This window comes from Carlito syrichta, unplaced genomic scaffold (genome assembly GCF_000164805.1).
Source record: "Carlito syrichta isolate Samal-C Ts95f unplaced genomic scaffold, Tarsius_syrichta-2.0.1 Scaffold278355, whole genome shotgun sequence".
NCBI lineage: Eukaryota > Metazoa > Chordata > Mammalia > Primates > Tarsiidae > Carlito > Carlito syrichta.
The window spans coordinates 103,064-121,044 of record NW_007222451.1 but is presented as its reverse complement, the minus strand read 5'-3'; the positions used below and the strand labels follow the sequence as shown (position 1 = coordinate 121,044).

The 17,981-nt window shown below is 37.5% G+C and overlaps 1 protein-coding gene across 7 annotated transcripts in view; it reads right to left on the bottom strand.

Annotated features, from left to right (window-relative positions):
• Positions 1-363: 363 nt before the first annotated feature.
• Positions 364-17,981, bottom strand: part of LOC103254390 (U3 small nucleolar RNA-associated protein 14 homolog A-like) — a 41,866-nt gene continuing 24,248 nt past the window's right edge. For all 7 annotated transcript variants that reach the window (XM_021709726.1, XM_021709727.1, XM_021709721.1 and 4 more), the window contains one exon: positions 364-3,007. In XM_021709726.1, the coding sequence (XP_021565401.1) occupies positions 533-2,845 (2,313 nt within the window). In that variant the 5' untranslated portion in view covers positions 2,846-3,007 and the 3' untranslated portion in view covers positions 364-532. The remainder of the gene's footprint in view (positions 3,008-17,981) is intronic.

The window sequence follows — 17,981 nt, the reverse complement described above, 5'->3', positions numbered from 1 at the left end:
CAGGACATTTAAAAGAAACATTCCCTGCCCTTGAGGCTTACAGCCTGCCTAGATCCTAATGCCATGCTCTAAGTGTCTGGTCCCCTATTACAGACAGCAAAAAAGGAAGTCCAGAAGGAGGCGGCAGCTTGGCCACATCTAGGTAAAGTTAATTTCCCAACTGCCCTGCGACATAGGCCTTATGGAATCAAATGCTGTGTCAACACTCAGCCCTCCCCTTTATACTCTGTGAAACAGCCAGTCCTAGGCTGATGCCCCTTATGAAACTGACCAGTAGGTTTGGAGGACTATTTCTCCTACTTCTGCTTCTTTGTTATAGGATGATTAGGATAGTCCTGCTCCAAATAAGAAAACCAGGGTACATTTTTTCTAGATAGATAAAAATACCTTTATTTTTAAAATGTGGCTTAACTACACCCAGTATGGCTAAGCCTGCTTTGGAATCCATCCTGTAGCAGAGTAAAACTGGGCCAAAGAAGGAGCAATTACAGCTCCCAATCCCGGGCATCAAGATATCACTCTTCCAGTCCCCTCAATCCACAGAGTTCTTCTTCAGTTGTTTTTTGTGACTCATGGAGAGTTGTTTTGGATACCTCTGCATGACAGAGAGGTCTGACCTTGAGGAAGACCAGTAGCCCACATCCTCTGCTTTTATGGGCTTAATGATATGGCCTGGCTTGGTGACAACCTTGGGCGTAGTCAGCTTTTGGAAGGCCCTCTGGGTGTTCCACGTAGATCCTATAGGGGTCTGGACGGTCCTTTCAAATTGTGAATGATGGGTGAATGGATATGGAAGCACCTGTACCTGATGGGCCGCTGCGTGGATGTTACGCTTCTCATTGATAATCACATTTGGAAAATTCTTGTCTTTTCTTGGAGGACCTGGGGCTTTAATGAGAAAATGTCGTCTTTTCTTGGCACTGGGCTTCAGGCCCATACCACCCCATTTGCCCCAGCCAGGTAGCGTCAGGTCCATGTCTTTTGATTTACTTGCCTCTATAGTGTCCCTCTTCTCTTTCAAAAAGTCTTTGATGACATCATCTCCAGCAAAAGCTTCCTTTATCATCTGCTTTTGGTCTCTCTCCTCTTCATCGTCCACCTCCTTTAGAGTTGTGGGAACTGCCAGAGACCTCACAGAAGGGGATTTTGTGGTTAGGAGGTTCTGCAGGTCAAGCATTTGCTCCTTCTTTTTCTTCTCCTTAGGGGCATTAGACAGATTATTTGGGTTCCTCTCCAACTGCTGCCCTTCTAACCCAGGTCTGAAAAACTCCTGACTTTGAGAACATTCTTCTTTCTCTAGCTCTTCTAGCTCTTCCAGGGTCTGTACTCTCTTTGGTCTCTGCAGCAACAGGGGTTCCTCTTCTTCCAGGGAAGGTTCCTCTCTGTGAGCCTGAGGAACAGTCCCTGTTGGACTTGCTTTTGGCTTCCAGGATTGATGGTTTTCCTTAAATCTCTGAGACGGTGCCCTCAATTCGGAGAGCTTCTCCTGGCTGCTAGACTCCTTTGTTTCTTGACTGCCCACTAGTTCAGCATCTTGGCTGAGCTCAGACCTTCTTCTAAGGGATCGCCATTCCTCAAATTCTTTCAACAAAATTTCCTCCTCTGCCACTGGTCCTTCATCTACCTCACTTTCAGAAACCTCGTGGGCCACAGGCTCTGGCAGTTCCTCAAGGTCCTCATGGGTCTCGGCCTCCCTTGAATCCTGGGTGCAACTACTGAGCATCCAGGGATTTGGTCCATCTGCATTCATCTGAACTTTATTCACCACACCAGGGATAAGGAGTTCCTCCACTTCTTCTGGGCCTCTCTCTTCTTCCTCACTCTCCAAAGCTATCTGGAGTTTCTGCATCAATTCTTTGTTCTTAGACAATTGTTCCTGCATAGCCTGGTGAGCCTCCAGGTCATATTTGGCCATAATTACCTTTGACTTGGCCCATTTCCCACTGTTCTGGTGCTTCAGGCTCATTCGCTCCATTATTCTGGCCTTTTCAAGTTTTTCCAATGCCACAGTTGGGTTGACCTTCCCCAGCTGCTCAAAAGCTTTTAGGGCTTTCTTGGCCTTTTCTTTCTTCACAATTTTGTGATACTTTTTGCTTTTGATTTTCTTTTCTCTTTGAGCCCTGGCCTCGTAGTAGGACTGCAAAGCCCGGGCCCTCTGAAGCTCTGCTTGGTGCATCTTTGCCTCTTCTAGACTCATGGCTTTGAGAGAGGCCTTTTCCATTGGAGTCAGAAAATGGTCTGTCACTGGCTGCTTATTTTTATGGAGGAGGTTAAAAACTTTCTGCTCCAGCAGAGTTCTTGCCGTCCAGCCGCTGAGTACATGTTCAATGGGAGCAAAGGCTGATTGCTCCTTTTCTAGGGGAAAAACCAACTGGTTTGCTTGCCGGTTCTTCAGGACAATAGGATCCCATTTGGAAAGGACTTGCGAGGTCTTATTGAATGCTAATTCTCTGAGGATCCGTTCAACTTCTTCTTTGTGAAGGGGTAACCTCACAGTCTTCTTTGATTTGACTCTGTTCAGTTGCTTTTTCACAGTGGCCAATGAGGGTGAGGATGAAGTTTTAGCAGGTTCCAGCAGATCTGCAAGGACCAGCTTTTCTCCTGATCCTTCAGAACTGACATTGAACTCTGACACCTTCAGACCGGCCTCAGATCTCTCAGCCACTTTGCGCCTATTCTTTCCATCAAGGGAACTGATTGCTTCCAGAAGCTTTTGATGCTTTCTCTCTCTATCACTGTCCTCCTCATCTTCACTGACACTCAAGGGGTGGTTTTTTGGCAAATCCACCAGTTCTTCCTGTTGGCTCAAAGCCAAAAGACTCTCTGCAACCCGGCTGGCAGTCATCTCAACGGTTGCTTCTTACACATGGACCACACTAGAGTACTTTCATACTTATGGGCTCTGGCCGAGATTCCACCTGAATAGGTGATAACTTATGCAAGTTAATACTTTCTCTGATCTCTTTTCTTCATCATGTGTGAGTGAAAATTAGGACATCAGGGTGCACTGAAGATAGGGACAAATGAAATGAATAAGTGTTTGTTGAATGACAATACACATAAATCATTTTGTAGATATTACCATTGAAGCTACATTTACTCTGAATCCAGGAGATCATTGAAATGAAAATCTCTTGCAAAGTTGAAATTACTTTTAAAATACAAGATTAAATGGATATTAATATATCATCCATTTGCTTAAAATGTATATAATTTAAGTATTTTACAATATTAAATTTTAACCTTTAAAAATACTGACAAATAGTATATAGAAATGCAGCTGACCCTTGAACAATTCAGAGATTAGGAGAATCAACCCTTTGCGGGGTTGAAAATCCATGTATAACTTTTGACTCTCCAAAACTTAGCTACCAATAGCCTACTGTTGACCAGAAGCCTTACTGATAGCATAAACAATCAATTAGCACATATTCTGAATATTATACCTACCATATACTGTATGCTTACAATAAAGTAAGTTAGAGAAAAAAAATGTTATTAAGAAAGTCATAAGGAAGAGAAAATACATTCACTATTCATTAAGTGGAAGTGGATCATCATAAAGGTCTTCATCCTCATGGTCTTCACATTGAGTAGGCTGAGGTAGAGGGGGAAGAGCAAGAGGAAGGGTTGGGTTGTCTAAGGAATGACAGAGAAGGAAGAGGTAGATCAGATGGAGGGAGGCAGGAGACATGGACATACTCATAATTTCTGACTTTCTGCTTTTTTTAGTTCTCTAAAAATGTTTCTATATGGTATCACTCCTTCCACCATTTGCTTTAGTTTCGGTGCCCGTATCACAGAAGGGTTCATGTGGTAAAAGAAGTCAAAAAACATTATTGAATAATGGGAACCCTTCTGCCAGATTATCTAATGTCCATTTTCTTCCTGGTCCCACCTCTTCTATGTCTTCTTTCTCATGGTCTGGCACTGCTTGGAAGCACTTATCTCCTTCAAGTCTTCTGTTAATTCCTCTAGTGTGGTGTCCATTAGCCCTTGAATTTCTCTAAGATCTTGAAACCCTTCATCCCTTACCTTTCCCCCCCCATATTCACAATGTCTTATGTGATTTCCTTGACTGATTCTGTCGTAAATCCTGTAAGGTCATGCACAACATCTGGTCATGGTCTTCTCCAACAAGAATTTATTGTTTTGGGCTTTATGGCTTTTGTGGGCTTTTCTGTAACAACAATGGCATCTTCAATGGTATAATTCTTCCAGATTTTCATGATGTTCTCTCTATTGGGGTTCTCTTCCATAGCATTTATAATCCTTTCCATAGAGTATCATGTGTAATGAGCCCTAAAGGTCCTTATGACTCCCAGATCTAGAGGTTGAATTAGAGACATTGTGTTTGGGGACAAGTAGACCACTATGATGACTTTGGTTTTGAACCCATGAGGTTCTGGTGGCTAAGGGCATTTTCCAATATCAAAAGAACTTTAAAAGGCAGTTCCTTATTGGCAAGGTACTTCCTAACTTAAGGAAGGAAACATCCATGGACCCAAACCAGAAAAAGGTTCTTGTTGTCCACCAGGCTTTTTTGTTGTACAATTAAAAGTCTGGCAGCTGGTGTTGATCTTTTCCTTTCAAGGGGTTAGCAGATTTACAGACAAGGGCAATCCTGACCAAAAACCCAGTTGCATTTGCATTAAACAGTAGCATTAGTCTATCCCTTCCTGCCTTAAATCTCGGTGTTCATTTCTCTTCTTTACTAATAAATGTCCTTGGTGGCTTTTATTTTCCAGGATAAGACACTTTCCTTTGCATTAAAACTCTGTTCAGGCAGATTGCCTTTCTCCTCCATGAGTGTCTTCATGGTGTCTGAGAACTCATCTGCTGCTTCTTGGTCAGTAAAGCTGCTTCTCCTACTATCTTTTTTTGATAAAGGCCAGCCTCTTTGTAAAATTATCAAACAATCCTTTGCTGGCATTAAACTCTTCAGTTTTAGGTCCTTCACCTGCTTTCTGCTTTAAGTTGTCATATAATGACTTCGTTCTTTCTTGAATCATATTAAAGTCTATAGGTATGTCTTTCTTGTAGTAATCCTGCACCCATATAAACGCTGCATTTCGAATGAAAGATGAGAAAAGTATTTTGTAAGAAGTGCAAGGTTTTCATGCCTACTGGCATAGCTGCAACAACAGCTTCAAAATGTCCTTCCTTCCTTCCTTCCTTCCTTCCTTCCTTCCTTCCTTCCTTCCTTCCTTCCTTCCAATAGTCCTTATGCTGGATTCATTTATCTTGAAATGGTGGCACCCACAACTGCAGACCTCAATCTATATACATGTCAAACAATTTAACTTTTTCTTGCAGTGTCGTGACTTTTCTTTACTTCTTGGAAGCACTTCCAGCATCACGAATGGAACTTTGTATGGGTCCCATTCAAGGTTTACAGTATTTCCCTCAAAACTATGAGAAATATACAAGGATTGTGAGAGGGCTCTTCTTACCATAACACATGCTTCACTGTAGAGAGGAACTGCTTACATGGAGATAATTCACATTACCTGACAGTTTAAGCAGATACTCACAACATTTATGCTCAGCAACAGGTGGCTATGAAATTGTTACAGTAATGTAATATAGTATGTACTACATACTGTTAATTTTATGCAGTGATGATTTAATACTGCATTTTTACATTTGTTTACATTTTACATGACTGCAAATGGCACATGTACTGTGTTTGTGCATGTGTTTTGATAAATTTTAAATTTTCATAATAAATCTGTGCATATTTTATGGTAGTAAATGATAAAACAGACTAGTGTCTACATATATCTTATGCGTTCATGATACACCTAACTTTCTCTTAATCTTTTTTTGCTACTTCTAGGCTATGCAGTTTGTCTGCAAGTTTTTTCAAATTATAGCAAATCTCCACAAAATTCTTTCAATATATTTATTTTAAAAATTTCCATGTAAGTGGACCCATACAGTTAAAATTCATGTTGTTCAAGGATCAACTGTACTGTATATGTATTTCACCAAATAGGTATTCTGTTCCTTAAGATTCCAGCGATACGACATTTAGAGTTTTTGTTCTTATTTCTGTCCCTGAGTTTCTGTTGTTTTGTTGTATTAACATTTCATGGAAAAAGCTAGATGGAATGAGGAAAGGATACAAACTTTTCCTGGAGTGGTCACTACCGGCACGTTTTCTCACATCTTCAATGAACAGAAAATCCCTAATCTTTAAAGCTGTGATAATAGAAAATTGTGAAGAAGATTATCATGAGAAGCATGGAGAAAATTATGTAAATCTGGTATAAAAACTTCCTTCACCTGCCTTTTAACTTGAAGTGTCAAATAATGACTTTGTTCTTTCTTGACTCATATTAAAGTTTATAGGTATCCCTTTCTTGTAGCAATCCTGTACCCACATAAATGTTACACTTTCAATGCAGGATGAAAAAAGTATTTTGCAAAAAGTGCAAGGTTTCCACGCCTACTGACATAGCTGCAATGACAGCTTCACAAATGTTTTTTTTCTTTTATTTTGGAAAGCACTTCCAGCGTCATGAGTGGAACTTTGTCTGAGTCCCATGGTGTTATTCGAGGTTTATGGTATTGCATTCAACACAATGAGAAAGGTGGTGGAAGAGAGGTCCATGTGTGCCAGTCTAAATAAGAACGTTATACAAAAAATCCTAAACACTGTACAGAAAGTGGAATTTTAAAAAGTTGTATTTCAAAACCAAGTTAGGGTTGTCCCAGAAATGTAAAGATAGTTCATAAACAGGCAACTTGTTAATGTAGTTCTTAGAATAGAGGGGAAAATCCACAGGATCACAGAGGTAATTTCCCAGAATGAATTTCATAAAGTGCAACATCTATTTTTGGTTATAGTATTATCAAATCCAGTAATAGAGAAAAAAAAATCCTTCATCTCATAAAGAATATTTATTAGAAAACAGCACAAGACAATAATGAAACAGATCTAGCACTTTCATTAAGGCTTGGGGAAAAAAGACCAAAATACTGACTGGCTGCTCTGCTAATTTGCAACATCTTCTTGCAGATTCTGAAAATTTTATTGAGGCAAAAGTTAAATAAATTGTATAAATATAAGAAGAAGGAAATACAATTGTAATTGTTTGGTAGAATATACCAATGAAGCCATCTGAGTTGGGGTTTTTCTTTGTGGGTATTTTAAAATTATAATTCCACTTTTTTACTTGTTATAGATCTATTCAGATGTTATATTTTACCTTGAGTCAGCTTTGGTAGTTGTCTTTTTTGTAATTTGTTAACTTAATCTAAATTATCTCTTTTATTGATACCCAATTGTTGATAGCATCCCTTATAAAGCAGAGGCAACTATATATATTAGAATAGAGTAAATAAAAACTGTCATTACAAACAAAGACGATCATTAGTTAATGATTAAAGGGTCAACTTAACAGGAAGATACAAGAGTGATAAAGATCTATACACCCAACATCAGAGCATGTAAATATATATATATTTTTAAAAAACACTGATCTGAAAGGAGAAACTGACACTAGTACAATAATAATAGGAGACTTTCATAACCGACTAACAATAATGGACAGGACATATAGGCAAAAATTCAGTAAGAAAACAGCTGACTTAAACAAATGGACCTAACAGACATGTATAAAACATGTCACCTTACAGCAGCAGAATACTATTCTTCTCAAGTAAACACAAAACGTTCTCTGGGATAGATCGTATGTTAGGTCATAAAACAAGCCTTAAAAATTTTAAGACCAGCTGGGCTCAGCCTGTAATCCTGTGCCTTGGGAGGCTGAGGTGAGTGGATTGCCTGAGCCCGGAGTTCGGGACCCACCTGGGCAACTTGGCGAGACTTCATCTCTACAATAAATCAAAAATTGGCTGGGTGTGGTAGCGCGTGTCTGTAGTTCCAGCTACTTGGAAGGCTGAAGCGGAAGGATCGCCAGGGCCCAGCAGGTCAAGACTGCGGTTGCTGGGAGTGGCCACTGCACTCCAGTCTGGGTGACAGAGTGAGACTCCAACTCAAAAAAAAAAAAAATTTTAAGACTGAAATCACATCAAGTATCTTCTCTGACCACAGTAAAATGGAGATAGAAAACAATAACAAAAATAAAACAAGAGAACTCACGAATATGTGGGAATTAAACAACACAGTTTGGAACAATTTTTGGGTAAAACAGAAAATTAAAAGGGAATTTAAAAAATAACTTCAGACAAATGAAAATACAACTTACCAATGTTTATGGGATGCAAAAGAAAATAGTACTAAAAGGCAAGTATATAGTGTTAAATGCCTCCACTTAAAGAAGGAAGATCTCAAATAATATAACTTAACACCTCCAAGGGGGGAAAAAAAAACAAAAATGAAGTTGGCAGAAGGTGGGAAATAATATAGACTGGAGCAGAAATAAATGAATTTAAAAGTAGGAAAAAAGAAATGACACTAAGAGGGTTTTAAAAAAACAACAACAAAATGAACAAACTCTTATCTGAACTAAAAAAAAAAAGAAGACTCAAATAAGATCAGAAATAAAAGAGGACAAGACAGTTCTCTGAGTGGTCTTCAACCAACTTAGTTCATCCCTCAGCTTTCCATCCCTGCTTTTCCTGCTCATATTCTCAAAGACAACTATAGAATGTGCTAGGAAAGCGGTATTTTGGAGATAAGGGGAGACTGGCCACAACAGCCCAGGCTCTGTCTAGTACACTCTAGAAAGAGGATGTTCTTCAACACTAACACAGTGCATCACATTCCCTGGGCAGCCTGTTTTTCAGGGTTCCTCATCTGTCGGACAAGGTGGGATATATTCAGGTGAGACCCCATCCATCTTGGGTAGCCTTCCTGAGCCTTGGGGGATTGGCTTACAGTGAATCTCAGGCTTTGGTTGTATTCTGCTGCCTATCTGCAAGTATAAACACATTTCATGTAATTTGTTTTGTTTGTGGGTGTTCTGCCTCACTAGACTCAGAAAAGTTGGTAACCAGTGCACGGCAAACCTGCTTCACAAAGAGGAAACATTATAATAGATGATCCAGAAATAAAAAGGATCACAAGGGACTATTAAGAACAATTATACACTAACAAATTTGATAACTTGGAAGAAATGTATAAATTTATAGATACATACACTCTTCCAAGACTGAGTCAAGATGAAATAAGAGGCCTGAAAAAAAATCAAATAAGATTGCATCAATAATCAAGCACTTTCCAGCAAAAGATAGCCCAGGACCAGATGACTTAAAAGGTGAATTCTACCAAACATTCAAAGAAGAATTAATACCAACACTTCTTAAACAGTTCCAAAAACTAGAAGTAGAGGGAATACTCCCAAACTTATTTGATGAGAACAGCATCACCCTGATTCCAAAGGCAGACAAAGACAGCAAAGGAAAATAAAACACAAACTAAAAATAATGGATGAACATAGATGCAAAAATTCTCAACAAAATACTAGCATAACCAAATTCAATAGCAGGTTAAAGAATCATATACCACAATCAAGTGAGATTTACTCCTGGGATGCAAGGATAGTTCGACATACAAAAATCAATCAATGTGATACACCATGCCAGAAGAATGAAAGACAAAAAACACATGATATCTTGATAGGTGCAGCAAAAGCATTTGACAAAATTAAACAACTCTGTGTGATTAAAAACTCTCAATAAAATAGGTAGAGAAGGAACTTACCTCAAAACAATAAAAGTCATATATATTAAAAATTCACTGCTAACATCATCAATGGAGAAAAACCCAAAGCTTTTCTTCTAAGATCCAGAACAATGCAAGGATGCTCACTCTCCCCACTGCTATTCAGTATAGTACTAGAAGTCCTAACCAGAAAAACCAGACAATAAAAAGAAATAAAAGACATCCAACTTGAAAAAAAAGAAGAAAATTATCTGTTTGTAGATGACACAATCATATATGCAGCAAACTCTAAAGACTTCACAGAAAACCTGTTAAAACTAACAAATGAATTCAATCAAATTGCAAGATACAAAATCAATACAAAAATCAATGGCCTTTCCATAAACCAACAAAAAACTATCCAAAAGGGAAATTAAGAAAACAGTTCCATTTACATAAGAAACAATAACAAAATACTTAAGGAATTAACTTAACCAAAGAGGTGAAATATATGTACACTGAAAATTATAAAATACTGATAAAGAAATTTTCATACAAGAAAGATATCACATGTTCATGAATTGGAAGAATTAATAATACCAAAATACCCATACTACCCAAAGTTATCTACAGATTCAATATAATCCCTATGAAAACACTAGTGGCTTTTTGTACAGAAATAGAAAAAAAATCCTAAAATTCATATGGAACCACAAAAGACCTCAAATGTCCAAACTAATCTTGAGCAAAAAGAACAAAGCTTGAGGCATTACACTTCCTGATTTCAAATTATATTACAAAGTTAGAGTAATCAAAACAGTATGATATTGCCATAAAAACAGACTTATAGACAGAACAGAGAACCCAGAAATAACTCCCTGCATTTACAGTCAACTTATCTTTGACAAGGGTGTTACAAACACCCTTGGATAGTCTCTTCAGCAAATGGTATTGGTTAAACTGGATATGCACATACCAAAAAATAAAACTGGACCCTGTCTCACAACATACTAAAAAATCAGCTCAAAATGGATTAAAGACTTAAATGAAAAACTTGAAACTATAAGGCTCCCATAAGGGAAAAACCATCTTGATAAATTTTGATATGACACCAAAACTACAAGCAACAAGAGCAAAACACAGCAAACAGGCTTGCAGCAAGCTAAAAAGCTTTTGCACAGAAAAGAAAACAAAATGAAAGTCAAACTACAGAATGGGAAAAAATATTTGCAAACACATTTAATGGAATATTCCTCAGCCATAAAAAAGAAGGAAATCTTGCCATCTGTGACACAGTTGGGGATGGAGGACATTATGCTAAGTATAATAAGCAAGACATAGAAATAGAAATGCTGTTTGATCTTGGTCAGGCTTGATGGCTCACACCTATAATCCCAGCACTTTGGGAGGCTGAGGCAGGAGGACTGCTTAAGGCCAGGAGCTACAGATCAGTCTGGGCAACAAAGTGAGATCCCTTCTCTACAAAAAAATAGAAAAACTAGCCAGATATGGTGATGTGCACCTGCTGTCCCAGCTACTCGGGAGGCTGAGGTAGAAGGATCATCTGAGCCCAGGAATTTGAGGTTGCAGAGAACCATGATTGTGCTATACTGCACTCAGGCCTGGGTGACAGAGTTAGATTCTGACTTGAAAAAAGAAAAAAGAAAAGAAACATTGTCTGATCTCACTTATCCATGAAACTCACAGAAACTCATAGAAAGCAGAGAGTAAGAGGGTAGTTATCAGGGGCTGGGATGCCGGAACAGGGTGAACTGAATCAAAGAGTACAAAGTTTTAATTATGCAAAATGAAAACTTCTAGAGATCTAACATGCAGCATAGCAAATATAGTTTAAAATATCACACGCATTATATACTTCAAATTTGCTAAGATGATAGATCTTAAACCTCACCAACACAAACACATACACACACAAATGATAATCTCTAGGTAACAGATATACTAATGAGTTGAAACAGGGTGGTTATTTCACAATGGTGTATATCAAAACATCAAGTTGTATATCTCATTATATATAATTTTATGTGGCAATATAATATCATAATAAATCTGTTAAAAAAAATAAAGTGAACCCTTAGAGAGCATATAGTCGGAACTTTTTGAATACATTCCGCCAATCTACCATCTATTGGTAATTTAATCCTTCTATATTTACTGTAAACTGCTAAGTAGGAAATTTGTTTCTCTCTCCTTTTTTTTTGAGTCACTCTGTCACCTAGGCTGGAGGGTAGTATCCTGATCACAGCTAACCACAGTCTTGACTTCCTGGGTTCAGGTGATTCCCCCCACCTCAGTCTCCCAATTTGCTGGGCCTACAAACATGCATCACCACACCTGGCTAATGTCTGAATTATTATTCTGTACGGTCAGGGTCCCACTATGCTGCCCAGGTTGGTCTTGAATTCCTGGGCTCAAGCAAGTCTCCCAAACTACTGGAATTAGAAGTGTGAGTCACATTGCACCTGGTATATCTCTCATTTTTACTGTTTGTTTTCTATACATCTTATGTGTGTTTCCTCTCTCTATTCCTTCCTAATTGCCTTCTTTTGTATTAAGTGAATATTTTCTGGTGTAACATTTAATTCCTTTTAAATTATAATTGTGAGTGATTTTTATATGGGTTATTTTAGAATTTATGATATACATGTTAAACCATTAGAATCTATGTCTAATTTATACTTTCAGTAAGATACAGAAATTATCCTCCTTATTTAGCTTTCTCCCACCTTCCTTTTGGTACTATTATTGTTATGCATATTACATGTCATAAGTCCAAGAGTAGTATAATAATTACTGTCTTTTGCAATCTTATATGCTTTAAATAATATGAAGAAAAAATTTAAGCCTTATATATGAAATTTTTATGCTTAGTCCTCTTCATTACTTCCTGTGGATTCAAGTTACCATCTGATAACATTTTCTTATTCCCAAAAAGCTACATTCCCATCTCTTCTTTTGTTCTTTTATTTTCTAATATATTTCTATATGTTATAGGCTCCGATATATACTTTATATAAAATGTTTTATTTATTTAAAAATGAGGTAAGAGGCTGGGCTTGGTGGCTCAGCCTGTAGTCCCAGCACTTTGGGAGGCCAAGGGGAGTGGATTGCCTGAACCCGTGGGTTTGAGGTCAGCCCGGGCAACTTGGCGAGACCGCATCTCTACAATAAAAAAAAAAAATTAGCCAGGCACGGCAGCACATGCCTGTAGTTCCAGCTACTTAGAAGGCTGAGGAGGATCGCCAGAGCCCAGCAAGTTGACGCTGGGGTGGCTGTGAGTGTGCCACTGCACTCTAGCCTGGGCAGCGGAGTGAGACTCCAACTCAAAAAAAAAAAAAGTTAAAAAACATAAAAATGAGCTAAGAAAGGAAATTTCTAATTACAATATGTGTATCCAAATTTATAATGTGCATATACATATAAATAAAACGACATACTGAATTACTTTTATCAATGTTCTTTGTCTTTTCTTATCAATTAGAATTATTATCTGGTGTCACTTTTGACCTGAAGAAATTTCTTCAACATTTCTTATGATGCAAGTTTACTTTTTTATTTTTCCTGGAATTAGGTGCCTTGGTTGATTTCTCAGCATTTAAATATGCCATCTTATTGTCTACTCTCTGCCATTGTGTCTGATGAAAACTCAGCTGTTAATTTGATTGTAAACTGTTTTTCTTTTGCTACTTTCATGATTTTCTCTTACTTCAATATTTTGATATTTTGGATATGATTGTGACTGAGTGTGGATTTTTTTTTTTTTTGCATTTACCCTAGTTTTAGCTGAACTTGGATTTTTAGATTAATATTTTTCATCAAGTATTAAAAAATATTTTTTATGCTACTTCTCTCCTTCTACTTTTGGTAAGCGCATTTGGTGTACCTAATGATATCTGACATTTCTCCAAGGTTACTTTTTGTTTTCTTCATTCTTTTTTATTTTTTTCAGACGACAAACTCTTTATTCTTCTCCAAGTTACCCAATTCTGTCAGCTGAAAACTACTTTTGTGCCTCTCATGAATTTTTCATTTTGGTCTTTATATTTTTCAACTCCAGAATTCCCATTTGTTTATTTTTTTTGTAATTTCGATCTCCTTATTCATGTTCTCTATTTGGTGAATCACTGTCATCATCCCATCCTTTAATTCTTTCTACACTAACTTTAGACTTAATTTGCTGATATTCACAAAATAACTTACTAGGATTTTATTGAGAATGTATTCAATAGCCAGGCATGATGGAGGATTGTCTGAGCCCAGGAGTTCAAGACCAGCCTGAGAAACTTGGTGAGACCTCATCTCTACAATACAATAAAAAAAATTAGCTGGGCATGGTGGTGCACACCTATAGTCCCAGCTACTGAGAAGGCTGAGGAGGCGGGATGGCCTGAGCCCAGCAGGTAGAGGCTGCAGTAGCAACAGAGAGACTTTAATACACACACACTATTGAATAAATTGATCAAGTTGGGAAGAATTAAACCATAACAATATTGAGTCTATGAACATAGGCTATCTCTCCATTTATTTAGATCTTCCTTGATTTCTATTATCAGAGGTTTGTAGTTTTCCTCATATAGATATTCTGTATACTACATTAGAATTATACTAATGTGCTTTTCTTTGGTTGTAATGCAAAGGGTGTTGTTTTTAATTTCCGATTCCAATTGTTTATTGCTGGTGTATAGGAAAGCAATTGGTATTTATATATTAACATTTACCCCACAACCTTGCTATAAATGCCTATTTGTTCTAGTTTTTAAAATGGATTCTTTGGAGTTTTCTATAGTCATGTCATCTGTAAACAAAGACAGTCTTATTTCTTCCTTTCTTTTCTTATTGCATTAGTTAGATATTTCTGTATGTTACAAGGAAGTGGTGAGAGGGGAAATTCATGCATTGTTCCTGACCTTACTGAGAAAAGCATCCAGTTACTCACTGTTAAGTATAATGTTGGCTGGAGATGTTTTTGTAGAGGCTTATCAAACTAAGGAAGTTCTTCTCCATTCCTAGTTTGCTGAAAGTTTTTATTATTAATGATTGTTGGATTTTTCTCAAATGCTTTTTCTCATCTATTGTATGATCATGTGATTTTTAAAATTTAGCCTGTTCATGTGACAGATTATAGTGCTTTTTGAATGTTGATCAAACTTTGTAAACCAGAAATAAATCTTATTTGTTAATTTGTTTTAACATAGTAACTATTTCACTGTACATGTGCATCTTGAAACATGTTGTATACCTTAAAACATATATATTTAAAAATTTAAATTTTTAATTAAAAATTAAAATTTATTTTAAATTTTAAGAATCTCAATTTGTCATGGTATATTACTTTTATATTTTGTTGGATTTAATTCACTAATATTTTGTGAATTTTTGTATCGATATTCAAGAGAGATATTGGTCTATAGTTTTCCTTTCTTGCAATGTCAACATTTGCTTTTGGTATTAGGGTAGGGCCTCAGAATAGTTTAGAAAATGTTTCCTTTGCTTCTATCTTCTGGAAGAGTTGTAGAGAATTGGTATAATTTCTTCTTTAGATGTTTGGTAAAACTCACCAGTGAGCCCATCTGGACCAATGGCTTTTGTTTTGGAAGGTCAGCAATTATTGATTCCATTTCTTTAATGAATATGCACCTATTCAGATTATTTGTTTTCCTTGGTGTGAGTTTCGACAGATTGTATCTTTCAAGTAATTGATCCACTAAATCTAGGTCATCAAATTTGTGGGTACAGACTTGTTAACATTCCTTTACTCTCCTCTTAATGTCTATGGGTAGTCCCATCTTTTTTATTTCTGATATTAGTAATTTATATCTTCTCTCCTTTTTTTTTTTTTTTTTTGAGTTGGAGTCTCACTGTCACCCAGACTGGACCCGCTGGGCTCTGGCGATCCTTCCACCTCTGCCTTCCGAGTAGCCAGAATTACAGGTGTGCGCTACCTGATTTTTTTTTTTTTTTTTTTTTTTATTGTAGAGATGAGGTCTCACCAAGTTGCCCAGGCGGGTCTCGAGCCCGTGGGCTCAGGTAATCCACTCACCTTGGCCTCCCAAAGCACGGGATTACAGGCTGAGCCACCGAGCCCAGCTTGTATCTTCTCTCTTAGTCTGGCTAGAGGTTTATCAATTTTATTTTATTTATTTATTTTTAGTTGGGGTCTCACTCTGTAAATCAGGGTGGAGTGCCATGACACAATCACGGCTCACCACAGCCTCAACTTCCTGGGATCATCCTTCCATCTCAGCCTCCCATGTAGCTGGGTCTGCAGGTGCATGCCACCAAGTCTAATTTTTAATTTTTTTTTTTTTGTAGAGATGAGATTTTGCTATGTTGTCTAGGCTGGTCTTGAACTCCTGGGCTGAAGCAATCATCCTGTCTCAGTCTCCCAAACTGTTGGGATTACAGGCATGAGCCATGACAGTCAGCCAATTTTTACTTATCTCTTGAAAGAACCAGCTTTTAGTTTTAGTTTCTCTACTGAATTTCCTGATTAATTTCTGCTAATTTTTATTATTTATCTCCTACTGCTTTCTTTGAATTTGCTCTTCTTTTTCTAGTTTTCCAAGGTAGAAGCTTAGATTAATAATCAAAATGTTTTCTTTTTAGGGGCAGGAATAATGTGGTTCATGCCTATAAAACCAGCTGCTTGGGAGACTGAGGCAGGAAGATCGCTTGAGGCCAGGAGTGTCAGATCAGTCTGGGTAACATAGTGAGTCATCTCTAAAAGCTTTTAAAAAACTAGTCAGGCATAGTGGCATGTGGCTATAGATAGTCCCAGTTACTCAGGAGGCTGAGGCAGGATGATCACTTGAGGTCAAGGATTTTGAGGCTGCAGTGAGCTATGGTTGCAGCACTGTACTCCAATCTAGGTGACGGAGCAAGACCCCCTCTTTTAAAAAATTTATCTTATACACATTCAACTTTATTATTTCCTTCAAAGCACCTCTTTTGCTGCATCCAACAAATTTTGGTAAGTTGTATTCTCAATTTCATTTAGTGCACAATATTTTAAATTTCTCTTTAACTTATTTTTTCACCCATTAGTGTTGCTTAATCTACAAGTATTTGGAAATTTCTTAGCTATCTTTCTGCCACTGGTTTCTAGTTGAGCTCCATTGTGATTTGAGGGCATGTTGCATATGAATTCTATCTTTTAAATTTGTTAAGGTGTGCTTGATGGCTATTTATCTTGGTGAATGTTGTATGAGTTTGAGCATAATGTGTTTTCCTACCCAATGCTGGCTCCAGTGATAGTTGCCAGGCAGACACTCCTTCAGGTATACTGTGATTCTCTGTATCTGCTTATGTCTCTAGTTTTCAGGGTGGTCATTGTCCTGTGATTTCAATTCTGATGGATCAAAGAGTTGATTTTTTGTTTTTCAGTTTCTTTGTTCGGAATTACAACTTTCAAGCTTTTTACATGTCGGAGAACCAGAAAGCCCTTATGTTGCTTTTAAAGAAGCTTCTAATTTTCCAGACTGGTTGTACCGTTTTACATGATACTAGCAATGTATGAGGTTCAGTTTTTTCACATATTTGCCAGAATTTGGTACTGTCATTATTTTTTATTTTAGTTGTTCTAATAGATATGTAGTGGTATCTCATGATCTAAACTTGCATTTCCCTAATGGCTAGTGATGTCATTCTTTTCATGTGCTTATTTACCATTAGTATATCCTCTTCAGTGAAATGTGTCCACATTTTGTGCCCATTTTCTAATTAAAAACATTTTTAATGAGTTTTCAAAGTTCTTTAAATGATTTACAAATATTTTCTCTTAGCCTGTAGGTTTTTGGGCTAAACAAGGTCTTTGGCAAGCAAAAGTCTTTAACTTTGATGAGGTCAATTTGTCATTTTTCTTTCATGAATCTCTTTTGTAAGAACTATTCACTACCGGGCTTGGTGGCTTAGCCTGTAATCCCAGCACTTTGGGAGGCCGAGGCAAGTGGATTGCCTGAGCCCGCGGGTTCAAGACCAGCCATGGCAACTTGGCAAGACTTTTTTCTCTATAATAAATCAAAAATTAACTGGGCATGGTAGTGCACACCTGTGGTTCCAGTTACTTGGAAGGCTGAGGTGGAAGGATCACTGGAGGCCAGCAGGTTGATGCTGAGGTGGTCATGAGTGTGCCACTGCATCCCAGCCTGGAAGACTGAGATTCCAACTAAAAAAAAAAAAAAGAACTATTCCTTAGGTTAAAGACTTTATCCTGTTTATTCCCTAAAAACTTTCTAGTTCTGTTTTACATTTAAATCAATTATCTAGGCCAGGTGTGGTGGCTCATCCAGCACTTTGGGAGGTCATAGTGGGAGGACAGCTTGAGCCCAAGAGTACAAGACCAGGCTGG